Here is a 16,084-nt window from a genome sequence, read left to right on the forward strand (position 1 = left end):
ATACTACAGTTACCACACCTCAAGACATCGATCAGATGATATATTTCAAGACATTCGTCCAGTTTTTATCCTTAAAACGCTATTGTGAGTAGGATTAATTTCTTACGCAGCTCATCCAACAGCTTCGTTGCTAGTTCCAAAACGTCTTTTTAGACCTAGTAACGACGCTTGAGCCGTTGATAGCAAACTAATGCAGTTAATAATGAAGTTTAGACAGACCGACAGACAAGCAGACGGATGGCAAGAGAGGGGGGAGAGAGTTTAAGATCGTGAATTACCTCTCTCAAGTCTGTGTGTCTCTCAAAGGTGACTGGCAGCATCGTCTCTACTGACAGTTAAACTTTAAGTTCATTTTCTTCAAGACCACGCCGTTGTTACCTCGCGTGAGAACTGTCATGTCGTTTTTAAATTGTTTATCGTCAGAGATGCGCTAACAACGTTAGCGTGAGTGCTAACTGTATGTGTGTGCATCTGTGAGTGAGAGAGAGCGAGAGAAATAGAGTATGTGCTTTCCGTACATAATAAAACATAATATTGTGGAAAAAACATGGACATAATTTGTCGTTTTTACCCTGTTGTTTACCGTATGTATTAGTTTTGCCAGTGTCACTGTAGCTTTTGGTTATTTTGCCGTTTTGGGCTGTAAGGACCTTTGAAATAACTGAAATCGTGTGGCGAAGTGATATAGACATGTACAGCGGTCAAAAGCTGCCTGGAACTACGTTCGCCGTGCGTTTCCCTGAAAATAATGCACACCTCTAGAACGTTCGTCAGCCAATCAGATTCAAGCATTCAACGGCCCTGTAGTATAAAGGTCTATAATATACTTTGGTTAAAATTCTTAATAGTAGAGTAAAATAACACCCTTTTACCTTGTCAATATCAGCTCTGTAAAAACTCAACTCATTTTATTGCATGGGCCCTTTAAATGCAAATGAGCTCTGCTCGCCCCGCCCCTCTCTGCTGTGGGATGATGAGCTGTAATGTTTACTTTAGCTGCATTTAGGCGAAACTTGCCAACAAGCACATTATTAAGAAAGGCCATTTGCAAAGATGCATAAAAAACCCTTATACTCACTCCTGCTGTGGGTGAAGCTGCATCACGAATGATTCACACAAACATAGACGCATATGTAGATCGGGATTGGCGCTTTCATTTTAAAACCGAAAGTAACATTAAACCACTGCGTCTTCAGCGGCTCAGATGTCGGGAGTAAATGATGACTGCTATGTTCATTATTACATCCAACAACAGAACACCTCAATCACTCAATTAGAGTCTTCCTCTGCACCTGAGTCACACAATGGCGATCGGAGTCAGACTGTTTCAGCTCGGTGTGGGCGGGTCTAAAGTAAGACGCTCATATCAATCAACTGTGTTTCGTCACACTGACAAGAAGCTGAGAATGACCTAAATTTAAAAAGGGGATATTACTTTTAAAGAATTTAAAAAAAAAACACTGGGTGGATTTTTATCATTGTAGGGTGGTTGTGTACACAAACCGTCAACACACATTAATGTTTACACAACATGTAAAAGTGAGTTTTGTATCCGATGACCCCTTTATGGCTAAAAGTAGCTCATAACTTGCCAATGTAGGAGAAAATCTTAAAAATAATGGATGTGTCAGTCCTAAATTTTTGCTCTAATGGCGCTTTTCCACTACACAGTACCAGCTCGCCTCGGCTCGACTCGACTCGGCTCTGTTTGGTTTTCCACTGTGTAAAAGTTGTACCTGTACCTCCACAATAGTACCTGTCATACAATAGTTGTCATAGCGACGCTGCAGGAAACTGCCGTGACGTAATCTTCTACGCGACACACACCCGCTGTCTGCACCTCCTCGTTTGACCACGGCGTATTCTTCCGAGTTGCCATAATATGTAATGGATTGGATATGTCACGCAATCTCTGGCCAAACTTTTTAAAAATGGCGGGGTTATTCTGGATACTATTGCTGGCGCGTGCAATGATGACGCAGTGAATAGTGACGATTTTCTCTGACCAATCAGCAGTCTGCTGTGTTTTCATGTCACATTTTAGTATCGCCTCAGCTCGCTTGGAACTTCGCCGGAGGTGGTACGAAAAAAAAGTACTTGGAAGCCGGTACAGGTACAACTTTTACACAGTGGAAAACCAAACAGAGCCGAGCCGAGGCGAGCTGGTACTGTGTAGTGGAAAAGCGCCATAAGAGTATTTCACAAAGCGTTTTAGCGCTAAAACTAGCTCTTAAAGGATTAGTTCACTTCCAGAACAAACATTAACAGATAATGTACTCACCCCCTTGTCATCCAAGATGTTCATGTCTTTCTTTCTTCAGTCGTAAAGAAATTGTTTTTTTGAGGAAAACATTTCAGGATTTCTCTCCATATAGTGGACTTCTATGGTGCCCGCGAGTTTGAACTTCCAAAATGCAGCTTAAATGCAGCTTCAAATGGCTTTAAACGATCCCAGCTGAGAAATAAGTGTCTTATCTAGTGTTATTTTCGAAACAAATTGACAATTTATATACTTTTTAACCTCAAATGCTCGTCTTGTCTCGTTTCTGCGATGCACAGTCTGTGTGATCTGGGTCAATACAGTTAGGGTATGTCCAAAAACTCCCATCTCATTTTCTTCCCCAACTTCAAAATCATCCTACATCGCTGCAGAAATACCGACCCAGTGTTTACAAAGTGAACATAGAAAGAAGATCAAACGCCCTTTACAAAAAAAAAAGAAGGTAAAACAGCGTTGTAGGACTACTTTAAAGTTGAAGACGAAAATGAGATGGGAGATTTTCGACATACCCTCAACTGTATTGACCCAGATCACACAGACTACGCATCGCAGAGATGAGACAAGATGAGCATTTGAAGTTAAAATGTATATATTTGTACTAGGGCCGGGACTTTAACGCGTTAATTTAGATTAATTAATTACAAAAAAATAACGCGTTAATTTTTTTTTAACGCATTTTAATCGCACTTAATTTTGCACCGCGGAACGTTTCTCACTGGATGAGTTTCGGCGGACCGATTATACTGGAGCACCAACTAGCACATAGAGCCTCAAGTATCACCTCAATGCTTTTACAGAAGGTCTACCTACCTACAGGGTACCAGAATTTCTGAAATGTAGGCTAGTATATTTCTAAATATCCCAGTGTTTCCCCTACCATTATCTTAGGGGGGCGCGTTTACAATGTCTCCTCCGTGAAAACACGGACTGGATCGCGGACTCCATTCATAAAAACCGAATTTACTATAGCGCGGAATGCCACGTAAATTCGTCGATTTTTGGATTGATTAATCAAAAGTTGGTCTGTCACTTAATTCAAATCGCGATATGGACTAGTGTCTGTCAAAACTGAAATGCAAAAAGACCGTTTTAATATGAATCCTGCATGTACCATTTGCCTCTGTATGTTAGAATGGCAGAGACGCGTTTTTTTTTTTTTACTGCACGCGTGATGCTCCCGTTAATTTTTGGCATTTGCATCTCACATGAACAGACTCAATCTCCAAAGCTACTGTCAGTGTCACTTTTACCCTTTCATTTGAGAAAACTAGCATCATATCATACTTTACACACAGAAACTTCATGGCAACCTGTCAAAATAAAAGTACGGTTTAACATGAAACAGAACAATAATCCTATTTAAATAATTGACAAAAAAAACAATATATATGATAAAAAATAAATATAACAGCAAGATTAACCACTTAATTGTAGAAAAAAATACTACAACTATTATTTAAATGTTAAATTATTATTATTTATTGATTTTAACAGCAAACCTCTGTTTGTTTGCCAAAAATTAAAAAGGTTTATTTTTCATTTGATTAAAAATAAATAAATGTTTATGCTTTCATTTGATTATGAGAAAAATTAAAACACACAAGAATTTCTTAAAAAAAAAAATAGCAAAAGATTGTAAAGCCCTATTGTTCAAAATGTTAAAATAGAGAGTTTTGGACTTATTTTTTCACTGAAATAAATGTTTTCGTTATTACACAAAGTAGGGTAAAGTACCGAGAAAAAAAAGTATGGAAACCTAGGGGAAAAACTGTATCCTATTGCTACACTTAATGCCAATATTGCACTGGTCTGTTGGACTAGGTTGAACAAAAATAAACAATATTTTGTTGCTTAAGCTTATGTATTCAGTCATTCTTCAATGGTATACTAAAAATCCATATGAAAAAACGTACTTCTCACTGTTCTCTGGTCAAATATTTATATGCGATTAAAATACGATTAATTTCGATTAATTAATTACAAAGCCTTTAATTAATTAGATTAATTTTTTTAATCGAGTCCCGGCCCTAATTTGTACACAATTTGTTTTGAAAATAACCAATCGTTTCATTAGATAGGAGCCTTCTTCCTCGGCTGGGATCATTTAGAGCACTTTGAAGCTGCATTTAAACTACATTTTGGAAGTTCAAACTCGGGGGCACCAGAGAAGTCCATTATATGGAGAGAAATCCTGAAATGTTTTCCTCAAAAGACATAATTTCTTTCCCACTGAAAAAAGAAAGACATGAACATCTTGGATGACAAAGGGCTGAGTACATTATCTGTACATTTTTGTTCTGCAATTGAACTAATCATTTAGGTTATATAGCCCTGGTGCACAACAGCACTATTGTTGAAATATTCCTGTCTGTTTAATATCTTCCAGTCTCTGAAGATTGCTTTGTCTCAAGCCAGTGGACTGGGAGACTCTGTGTTCGATTCATCAGTTTCTGAGTTGGTAACGCAGATGCTTAGGTGATTATTGAAACAAAACTGCTATTTCAACAGCAGTGATCAGCTTGTATGTTGTGAGTTTCTAAACTGCTTCTGTAATATTGGCTGGCTCTGACAGTAAAAGCCAGGCTGCTGCGTTCCGGCAGAAGATCAGTGACTCACAAGCGTCAGCGGCTGAGCACTACGCTCCATCATACGAGCTGCAGGAGGGAGCTGTGGCCAGTCAGCTCATGATCATGGGCACCGATGACTTGATCGTGTCTGTTATGAGGTGGGTTTGTTTACCGGGCTTTGATGGTGTTTGGCTGTAGAATATATCTAAACCCCAATATCGGGGGTGTCCAGTCCTGGATTGGACACTTCTGCCCTATGCTAAATACATTTTTATATTTGCATAAATAAATGAGTTAATTAATGCTTACTCTGTTCTTAGCTCACTAAACCGGCCGTTTGGGAGCCGCATTGTGACGCCCTCCGGGATTCTCCTGAACAGTCAGATGCTGGACTTTTCTTGGCCCAATAAAACCCACGGCTCAGCTGCTTTCAATCCAGTAAGCTTACATGCCTACGCATGGGAAAAACCGGCACACTCTCTCAAAAAACTTGCTGTTAAATTATTTTTGACTTCTGCATCCATCGTTTTTTTATGACAATTAAGCGGTTATTCTAAACCTTTCTTTTGCTATTTGGTTTAAAAGATGCTCTAAGCAATTTTGATAACTTTTACCAAAAGCCTTTCCCCCTTTTTAGAAATCTTCTGCCAAAAGTCATGTCAGCAAAGCCCAATGTGCAAAATGAAGCAGCAGTTACTGCAGAAACTATCGTTGTTAAGTGTTACACAGAGAAGTCTGGGAGTGTCTCTTTACTGTTTTCCCCTGTAAATGATAGGATGACTTTGTAAAATGTCCTTTTGGATCTGATACAGCAGGGGTGTCCAAAAATGTTCCTGGAGGGCCACTATCATGCAAAGTTCAGCTCCAAGCCTAAGTGGTTGGTGTTCACAGTTTTATGACAGTCATTTACAGTTTGTGTTGCACAGTAAAAAAAAAAATAGTGTGAATTGCTGGTCACTGCGGTGCACATTAAGCCACATTTTAAGAGTAGGTTTTATTCCGTTCAAAAAAAACTTAATTGGGCATATTTAACACTGATACTGTGCTAAAAAATATTTATTTGTTGAAATCTATAAGCTGTAAAAATAACTTTTTTAATGCACATAGCAGTCATAATAGTCATTCAAGTCTAATTTCAGGTAAAACCAAAGAAAGGTTTTTTTTTTACAAAACACGTCTATTATTAAATAGTAATGTGACACATTTGCTGGTAGTAATGCTGGTAATAAAGTTGCAATGTACAGTGCCGTGTCTTAAAAAAAATAAAATTATCTAAATTAACTCTAGATATACAGTGCCTTGCGAAAGTATTCATACCCCATCATTTTTTTGACGTGCCGTATGTTAAACTGCTTTAAATTACACCATAATGGCAAAGCAAAAAAAAAAAAAAAGTTTTTCGCAAAAACCTTAACAAATTTATTAACAAATAAAAAACTTTAATGATTCCATTGCATAAGTATTCATACTGGGACAGTTGAAATTTAGCTCAGGAGCATTCATATTGCTTCTAGATGTTTCTAAACTTGAAGTGAACTTAATCTGTGGCAAATTTAATTGAATGGTTATGATTGGAAACTAACACATGAAAATGCATATTTGAGCATTCAGAGTCCTGAAGTAAATAAAACTGCCTGTAGAGCTCAAAGACAGGATTGCATTAAGCCACACATCTGGGGAAGAGTTCAGGAAAAATTCTGATGAATTGAAAGTTCACAGAAGCATGTAGTCTCCATTATCCATAATAGAAGAAGTTTGAAACAACCATGACTCTTCCTAGAGCTGGCCTCCTGACCAAACTGAGCAATTGATGGAGAAGGGCCTTGGCTAGAGCGGTGACCAGGAAGCTGATTGTCACTCTAGTTGAGCTCTATGATCATATATGCAGATGAGTGAAAGTTACAGAGGGACAAACGTCACTGCAACATTTTACCAATCCGGTCTTTATGGTGGTGTGGCAAAACTCAATCCTCTCCTCAGTGAAGACACATAAAAACACACTTGGGATTTGCAAAAAAACACCAAAGTTCCCTCAGACTGTGAGAAAGAAGATTCTGTGATCTGATGAACTCAATTCCAAGCATCATGTTTGAAGGAAACCAGGCACTGCTCATCACCTGTACAGTAGCAACCCAAAAGTAAAGTGTGCTGATAACAGCCTCATGCTGAGGGAATGAGGGACTCATAAGAGCAGAAGAAAAGCTAAATGCACCAAAATATTGGGATAGCCTTAAAGAAAACCCAGTTAAGAGCATGCAGAACCTCAGACTGGGCAGAAGATTCACCTTCCAACAGGGCAATGACCCTAAGCACACAGCAAGAGTGGCTTATATACAACTCTGTGAATGACCTTGAGTAGTCCAGCCAGAGCCTGGGCTTGAACCCAATCAAACCTTTCTGGAGAAACTTGAAAATGTCTGCCAGACCCCATCCAAGCTGACAGAGCTTGAGAGGTGAAGAGATACAGCGGAGCATCTTGTTGCAGCATACCCAAAAAGACTTGATGCCCTAAAGGTGCTTCAGCTAAGTACTGAGTTAAGAGTATGAATACTTATGCAATGTACTTATTTCAGTTTTTTTATTTTTAACAAATGTATGAAGTTGTGACAATTGTTTTTGTTTTGTCCTTATGGTGTATAGAGAGTAGATTGATGTGGGGGAAAAAAAGAATTTAAAGCAGTTTAACATTGGGCAGCAACATAACAAACAGTGGAAAAATTGAAGGCACTGTAGTTTATATAGTGTAAAACATGTTAACAGTGAACAGGTTGTAGATTCATTCAATTATAAGCTATTTCTTCTTAAAAGCTGTTTATATAACGCAGTGAAGTCTTTTCTCCATTGACATCCTTCCCTGCGTACCACCAAAGCCACAGCATTAGCTGTTACATTTGTTGTATAAAGGTTGCAGGCTTGCCTTCCAGTGGCTTTGCTAGAAACTCCTAGGCAAGGGTGTTGCAGGATACTGGCCCTGTGGAGCAGGACTGGACACTCCTATGTTATCTTTAACAAAACAGGTTTTTACAGTTAAAGTTGCATTTTTCATCAGCATATAGCGCAGTTGCGCTTCAGGTGTCCCAAGTTCGAGTCCCGGCTCGTAAACCTTACCCGATCCCACTCCCCCCCCCCCTCTGTTCCCATGTTTTTACAGTAAGTGATATGTGTCAGGATTGTAACATGTTTTCTGGTATCACCAGCGTAACAGTATTGAGCCAGGCAAGAGGCCGGCCTCCTTCCTGACGCCTATCGCGGTGAGGCCCGCCATAGGGCTGTGTGGCACCTATGTCGCCCTGGGCTCCTCTAATGGTGACCGGGCGCTGAGTGGCATCACGCAGGTGAGCTGTGTGGATCTGTACTAGCACAATTCGTTCAGTTACTAACATCAGTGTATGTTAGCAGTGAGCTTATGTTCTGGTGTGTTTTTGGCAGGTTTTGATCAATGTTTTGTCCTCACGCAATAACATGAGTGACAGTGTGTCCTACGGCAGACTGCATCCTCTCATCCAAAACAACACCTTGCTGGTGGACTGTAAGTTCTCCGTTATTTACTGTACAGCTGCATCTCAATGTCATGGAAAAGTTCATTTATTTCAGTAATTCAACTCAAATTGTGAAACTTGTGTAGTAAATAAATCCAACGCACACAGACTGAAGTAGTTTAAGTCTTTGGTTCTTTTAATTGTGATGATTTGGCTCACATTTAACAAAAACCCACTTCAAATCTCAACAAATTAGAATATGGTGACATGCCAATCAGCTAATCAACTCAAAACACCTGCAAAGGTTTCCTGAGCCGTCAAAATGGTCTCTCAGTTTGGTTCAGTAGGATACACAATCATGGGGAAGACTGCTGATCTGACAGTTGTCCAGAAGACAATCATTGACACCCTTCACAAGGAGGGTAAGCAACAAACATTCATCGCCAAAGAAGCTGGCTGTTCACAAAGTGCTGTATCCAAGCATGTTAACAGAAAGTTGCGTGAAAAAGTGTAGAAGAAAAAGATGCACAACCAACCGAGAGAACAGAAGCTTTGAGAGGCTTGTCAAGCAAAATCGATTCAAGAATTTGGGTGAACTTCACAAGGAATGGACTGAGGCTGAGGTCAAGGCATCAAGAACGCGTCAGGAATTTGGTTACAGTTGTCGTATTCCTCTTGTTAAGCCACTCCTGAACCACAGACAATGTCAGAGGCATCTTACCTGCCCTAAGGAGAAGAAGAAATGAACTGTTGCCCAGTGGTCCAAAGTCCTCTTTTCAGATGAGAGCAAGTTTTGCCAAAAGCACCAGAAGTTGGTTGAATGACCATGGTGTTGGTGTGCTTGACTGGCCAGCAAACTCACCAGACCTGAACCCCATAGAGAATCTAAAGGGTATTGTCAAGAGGAAAATGAGAAACAAGAGACCAAAAAATGCAGATCAGCTGAAGGCCACTGTCAAATAAACCTGGCTTCCATACCACCTCAGCAGTGCCACAGACTGATCACCTCCATGCCACGCTGAATTGAGGCAGTAATTAAAGCAAAAGAAGTATTGAGTACATATACAGTAAATGAACATACTTTCCAGAAGGCCAACAATTCACTAAAAATGTTTTTTTTATTGATCTTATGAAGTATTCTAATTTGTTGAGATAGTGAATTGGTGGGTTTTTGTTAAATGTGAGCCAAATCATCGCAATTAAAAGAACCAAAGGCTTAAACTTCTTCAGTCTGGTCTGTGTACATTGAATTTATTTAATACACGAGTTTCACAATTTGAGCTGAATTACTGAAATAAATAAACTTTTCCACAACATTCTAATTTATTGAGATGCACCTGTAGTTTCCTCTAGTTTGCATTTTAAATGTTTTCTCTAATATAGTGTAACATGTATACGTATTTGTTTACGTATCTGAAAGAAGTCTTTTCTGCTCACCAAGGCTTTATTTGGTCAAAAATACATTAAACATTAATATTGTAAAATATTGTTACAACTGAAAGGAGCTGTTTTCCATGTGAATGTATTTTAAAATATAGTTTACTCCTGTAATCAAACCTGAATTTTCAGCATCATTACTTCAGTCTTCAGTGTCACATGATCCTTCAGAAATCATTCTAATATGCTGATTTACTGCTCAAGAAACAGCTCTACAGAAACAGGCTCTAAAGTCCGTTTTAATCAATTTTGCATCTTTCTGAATAAAATAATTAATTAAACTCCAAACCTTTAAATTTGAGTGTATATGTTAAAAAACTGAACATATAGAGACAAGGAAATCTTTCATCATTTAAATGCTTTCTAGGAAATACAAATAATAAATCTTTTTTTTATTAATTAATACACAATTTGTAATGTCATCAATCTCAACCATTCAACCCTGTTAGAAATGTAATAAAATAGAATAAATTATATATTATAGCAATATATAATTTAATATATAGGAATTAATCAACAACAAAAAGGTAACATTGTTTTGTTTTTTGCATTTTTAGGGCCCGAGCCCAGAATGGGTGAAGGCCCTATTGTTCTTCTTAGGATTATTAGGGCCCGATCACCGATGGTGTGAGGACCCTATTGGAATTGCTCCGTTTATTAGGGCCCGAGCCCAAAAGGGCGAAGGCCCTATTGTTCTTTTAAGGGTTCTTATTTATTTATTTATTTTATTTTTTTCAACCTTCCGGGCTATTATGGGGGCCTTAACATACTCAAAAACTCTTGAAAATTTGCACACACGTTGGAATCTGCCGTCGTCCAGACGCCACAGAGGCTGGGACCCGGGCGTGGTACAGGGCCTCTACAGCGCCCCCTGGAACACAGTTTGAAAACTTGACGCACCGCGCACACATACTTGCACGTACTCATATGAAACTCGGTACACACATAGATCTCACTGAGCCAAACAACTTTTGTACTCTGTCATAGGCTCCACCCAACAGGAAGTGAGATATTTAGGGCAGTGTAAAAAGCGCATGCTCTGGAATTTGATATACTCCTCCCAGGATTTCGATAGGATTGTTACCAAACTCGGTCAGCATGATCAAGACATTGGGGATGCTAAATTGCGAGGGGATTTTTGATATCTCGAACGGTTTGGCCGTGGCAAGGCGACAGTTATGGTGAGAAATGAGAAACAGGAAGTGTCTAATAACTGTTGCACACATTGCCTGATTCTGATGAAACTTCACCAGTTTGTTCGTTGTATGATGCCGATTACATAAACATTACTATTATGTGTCAAAGTTATAGCGCCACCAACTGGCAGCAGGAAGTGTGTCATTTTCAAAATGCTCTGAAATCAGCCTCTTAAGTTTACTTTATTTTCTTCAAACTTCATCAAAATAATGTCAAAACACGGCCGATGAGAAACTAAAGGGGTCCTTGATAGATCAAACGCTGTTGCCGTGGCAACGTGTCAAACTTTAACATTTGTTTCCTGTGTTTTCGAGGCAGATAACATGCTTAGAATTTCATGAAACCCAACACACACATCAGTATTAATGACAGATAAACACTGGCAAAAGCTCATAAATGGGTGTGGAGGAGGCACTCTATAGCGCCACCTTTTGACAAAAGTTGGAGGGTTAGTTGTAGCTACAGACATCAAACTCGGTCGGTATATTGGTCTCATCAAGCCGGACAACTTTCTAATTTACACCCATTAGCTACGACCAACAGGAAGTCGGCTATTTTGATTTGTATGTGGATTTTTGGAAAAATATAGCTGTGAATAAATTCATATCACCAGTTCACCAAACTTTGTCAACATGATGCCAAGATACTGAAGATGCTGAATTGTGAACGGCTTTGGGATATCTTGAACGGTGTTGATGTGGTGATTTATGAAAGTAACAGTAAAAAAGATGAAGAGTTATTTCCATATATCTTTAAATTACATTATTCTAACTCATCAAAACTTTTTACATATAAAGAACAAGAAATTCTTAGGAAATACGTGTAGTTTCAAAATGTTATCATGCTCAGAGGCCCCCAAAACATTAAAAGTGTCATATATGTTTGTCAGATTAAAGCTCTAATACCAGGGATGAACACTAGAGGTCCTCATAAGATAAGGAATCGTTTGACCTCTAATGCTATTTAGCTCATTCTCAGTGTATAAGAATGACAATAATGCATAGAATCAGTTGATATGTACTGTACTGTCAGTGTACTTTTACATAATTATTTTGTATAGATGCTTAAAGTCTTTTTTTTAATCTTTAAAGGAAAAATTATATTTATATACATATATACACTCTCACTGATAGAATAAAAAATCTTATAAGTATGACACTATACTGCTCAGTTCACTTAATTAGAATGAGAAACAAATACATCAATTAAGTTAATATGTATTTATTTTTAATATATTTGTTTATAATTATTTCACAGATGCTTATAGATCATTAAAATATTTAAAAATGTTTGTAGATCATAAAACATGGTAACTATTTAAAATAGGGTCTCTTTTGTTAACATTGGTTAATGAACTAACAAACATGAACGAACAATATATTTGTACTTGATTTTCTTCAAACTTCATCAGAATAAAGTAAAAACACAGCCGATGAGAGTCTGTAAAGGCGTTGCCATGGCAAATAAAAAAAAATACATTCAAATATTTGTTTCCTGTGTTTTTGAGGCAGATAGCGTGCTTAGAATTTAATTTTCCATTTTCAATTTTCAGTGATTTATTATATCTTTTAAGTGCAGCATCCAAACTCTTTGAAACTTTTTTCATACAGAGAACTAGTCATTCTGATCAAACACAGTTCATTTCATAATTATACAAAACTCCACGAATGAAAGAAAATTAAAAAACATCTGATCTCACTCTGCTCTGCACTCTGTGTGTGTGTGTGTGTGTGTGTGTGTGTGTGTGTGTGTGTGTGTGTGTGTGTGTGTGTGGTAAGTGGCTGAGTGTAAGGAGGGGGGGTGGATGGTAAGAGAAAGAGTCAGAGAGGAGGAGAGACAGTTAGGGTTAGTCCAGAGGGTTACTGTGAATGCATGTGCCCGCTGGATTACCGTTTTCCTGATGTTACCGGGATGGTGATTGCGTTTGTGGCGAGGGCCCGCCATCGCTGCTTGCAGCTATTTTTTAATTTTGGTTTGTTTCATTTTCATGCTTGAAAACAGCAAAATAGCACAAATCAGGGTATTATGTTGTGTATTTACACATGCTGTATGTTGGCAAGTTAACATTGCTGCAAACCCCATAATAATAGAGAACGAAACCAAAGCTAATACAATGCTGAATTGACAAACTGAGGTCAACATGCAAAATTCAGTAAATGTTAAGTGCAATTTTGTGAAATGAAAAGCATTCCTAAGGTTTCAAGCCCTGTTTTGTATCCTTTATGAGGAAAGCCCCCCAAAGCAAATTTGTTTTACGATCATACCATGACTGTAGATGTCTGATTTTCGAGGGTGGAATTCCACTTTAATTTTCCTTTTCTCTGTCCAGCGAAATTTCTTGAGGCGGACGTGAAGTCTCTGACACAGAAGGGTCACGATGTGCGTAAGGTGGACATCATCTCACTGGTAGAAGGGACCCGGAGGACCAATGACCTGATTATTGGTGTGAAGGACCCGCGGAGCACTGACGCCTCAGCGCTGTCCATGTCCATGCCCTAGATTCACACACACTCTACTGTACACTAATACTGCTTGTGCACTAAATGGGGACGTTATGAGGTTTCCAAGATCTGAGGATAGAGTTGATAACCAAAATTAAAGGACCATGGGTAGGATGGAAATGAGCCGCTTCCTGCCTACCCCGCCACAAACACAGAGAAAAATATGCACACACGAGAACAAATTGTAAGATTTTACTTGAAGTTCTAGTTGCAAAAAATACTTTTTGTTTCTTAGATTTTTCTTAGTCTTGTTTCCTGCCAAAATGTATAAAAATTCTCAAATCGAAAAGATTTTCTAGAAAAGTAAAAATTGTCTTGTTTTCAGAAAAAATAAGTTAGAATTAAGGGAATTTTTGCCTGAAACAAGCTAAATCATCTGCCAATGGGGTAAGCAAAATGATCTAGTTTTCTGCTTGAAATAAGATTATTTGGCTAACCCCATTGCCAGATTATTTTGCTTGTTTTAAGCAAAAACTCAACTTAATGACTTTTTCTTTCTGAAAACAAGACAATAATTTTCACTTCCTTCTTGATTTAAGAATTTTTAGATATTTTGGTTGGAAACAAGACAAAAAATGTAAGAAAAATATAAGAATATATATAAGAAAATATTTTTTGCAGTGTATGTGTCAAAACATTTGGACATACCTACTCATTATATTGTAGTAAACTCATTAAAACTGTGAAATAACCCTGAAAGAAAGCATGTAGATTATGTAGTGGCCAGAAAATGTCAAACAAATCAAAATATTTGAGTCCAGCTAAGCACACTTCTCTCAAAAAAACCTCATGAGGTGCATCTTGGGATGCTTAAACAAAGTAGTTAAACAGTATTGAAGGTGTTTTGTTTGTGCTGGACGCATGCTAGCTGCTTTTTCTTCACGCATAATATACTGGAAAAAATTATTTTCGTACTTGGCATTTTTGTCTTGTTTTCTAGTATAATTATCTAAAAATTCTTGAATCAGGATGCATTTACTTAAGTAAAATTACTTTAGATATTACACTGCAAAACATGTTTTTCTTACTTAGATTTTTCTTGTTTTCAGCCAAAATATCTAAAAATTCTTAAATCATTAAGGATTTTCTAGACAAGTAAAAATTATTTTTTTGTTTTCATAAAACAAGTCAAAATTAAGTGTTTTTGCTTAGAACGAACAGAAAACAAGATGATTTTTCTTACCCCATTGGCAGATTATTTTGCTTGTTTCAAGCAAAACACTTAATTTTGACTTGTTTTTTCTGAAAACAAGACAATAATTTTTACTCGTCTAGAAAATCCTTCTTGATTTAAGAATTTTTAGATATTTTGGCTGGAAACAAGACAAAAAACCTAATTAAGAAAAGCAATGTATGTCTTGTTTTCTGAAACAAAAATATCAACCTTTAGCTAAAAAACAAGCAAAAATATCTGCTAGTGGGGCAAGAAAAATAATCTTGTTTAGCCTTTAAATTTAGATTATTTTTCTTACCCCACTAGCAGATATTTTTGTTCGTTTTAAGCAAAAACTAACAAAATTGTGATATTTTTTATCAGAATACAAGACATATCTCAAGCCAATTTACTTGCCAAGTAAATGCATCTTGATTCAAGCATTTTTAGATATTTATATTAGAAAACAAGATAAATCTCTTTTTTTTTTGCAGTAATAAGGGACAAATTCAGTCAAGTGTGTCCACACTTTGAACTTGTACTGTATATTTTATGTCTTTTTATTATCAGATTTAGTAGTTATTTGAGGATTGTGTAAGATTATGCCTTATGTGAATTACTCCAGGGGCAGATGAAAGGATTTTTTCATGGTCTCTCAAAGTCTCATGCAGAAGTGTCTTCACAAATGTGAGTAAATGTTACTTGAAGTGAATATTACATGAATAAATGCTCCCATTTACAAATGAATGATAGTATATATATAGGCCTGGTTTCACAGACAGAGCTTAAACTAAGCCAGGATTAGGCCATAGTTCAATTAGGACATTTAAGTAATTGTTATAAACATGCCTTAGAAAAAATCAATACTGGTGTGCATCTTGAGACAAAACAAAGGAAAAAATATATTAAAGATGAAAACAGTTGAAACAGCTCAGACTTACATTTTAGTCTGGGACTAGTTTTAAGCCTTCTCTGTGAAACTGGTGGATTATATATTGATTATTGAGGGTTTGTTGGTAACAAAATGGTACATATATGGTCTTATTAGCCAATCAAAACATCCTGGACTTATAAGCAAATGGATTAAAATGAATTAAGATGGGAGTATGTCAATTGTAAAAGATGAGGTAAATATGATGGATTATCCTACAGTTATGTATGATTTCAGATCCATTGTAATATATGCCATAATTGTTGTTTCCTTTTACAATGTTATTTTGAGTTGTGGATGTCAATTTGTTGATGTATATAATTGTAATGCATTTTCTCCTTAGTGTGTAAAACAGTGAAATAAGTTTTAGTTTATGCACTTGTTTCTGAAAGACAATCAGTTATGTAAAAGTGAAGTGAGCTTCCTGTTAATGGGCATGTTATTTTCTGCCACAGTCGAATATTATTGCACTGTAACAGCATTACTGTTGTTTAATAGCTTTGCAATGACCGTGATTACATTGACGAATCAATATTTA

The 16,084-nt window shown here is 37.2% G+C and overlaps 1 protein-coding gene across 2 annotated transcripts in view; it reads left to right on the forward strand.

Moving 5' to 3' along the window:
• LOC141291491 (glutathione hydrolase 7) overlaps window positions 1–16,084 on the forward strand; it is a 37,356-nt gene extending 21,272 nt beyond the window's left edge. For both annotated transcript variants that reach the window (XM_073823649.1, XM_073823650.1), the window contains exons 11-16: window positions 4,668–4,756; window positions 4,854–5,006; window positions 5,169–5,286; window positions 8,046–8,183; window positions 8,278–8,377; window positions 13,291–16,084. In XM_073823649.1, the coding sequence (XP_073679750.1) occupies window positions 4,668–4,756; window positions 4,854–5,006; window positions 5,169–5,286; window positions 8,046–8,183; window positions 8,278–8,377; window positions 13,291–13,460 (768 nt within the window). In that variant the 3' untranslated portion in view covers window positions 13,461–16,084. The remainder of the gene's footprint in view (window positions 1–4,667; window positions 4,757–4,853; window positions 5,007–5,168; window positions 5,287–8,045; window positions 8,184–8,277; window positions 8,378–13,290) is intronic.

The sequence above is a fragment of the Garra rufa genome, chromosome 18 (genome assembly GCF_049309525.1).
Source record: "Garra rufa chromosome 18, GarRuf1.0, whole genome shotgun sequence".
In the NCBI taxonomy this organism is placed as follows: domain Eukaryota; kingdom Metazoa; phylum Chordata; class Actinopteri; order Cypriniformes; family Cyprinidae; genus Garra; species Garra rufa.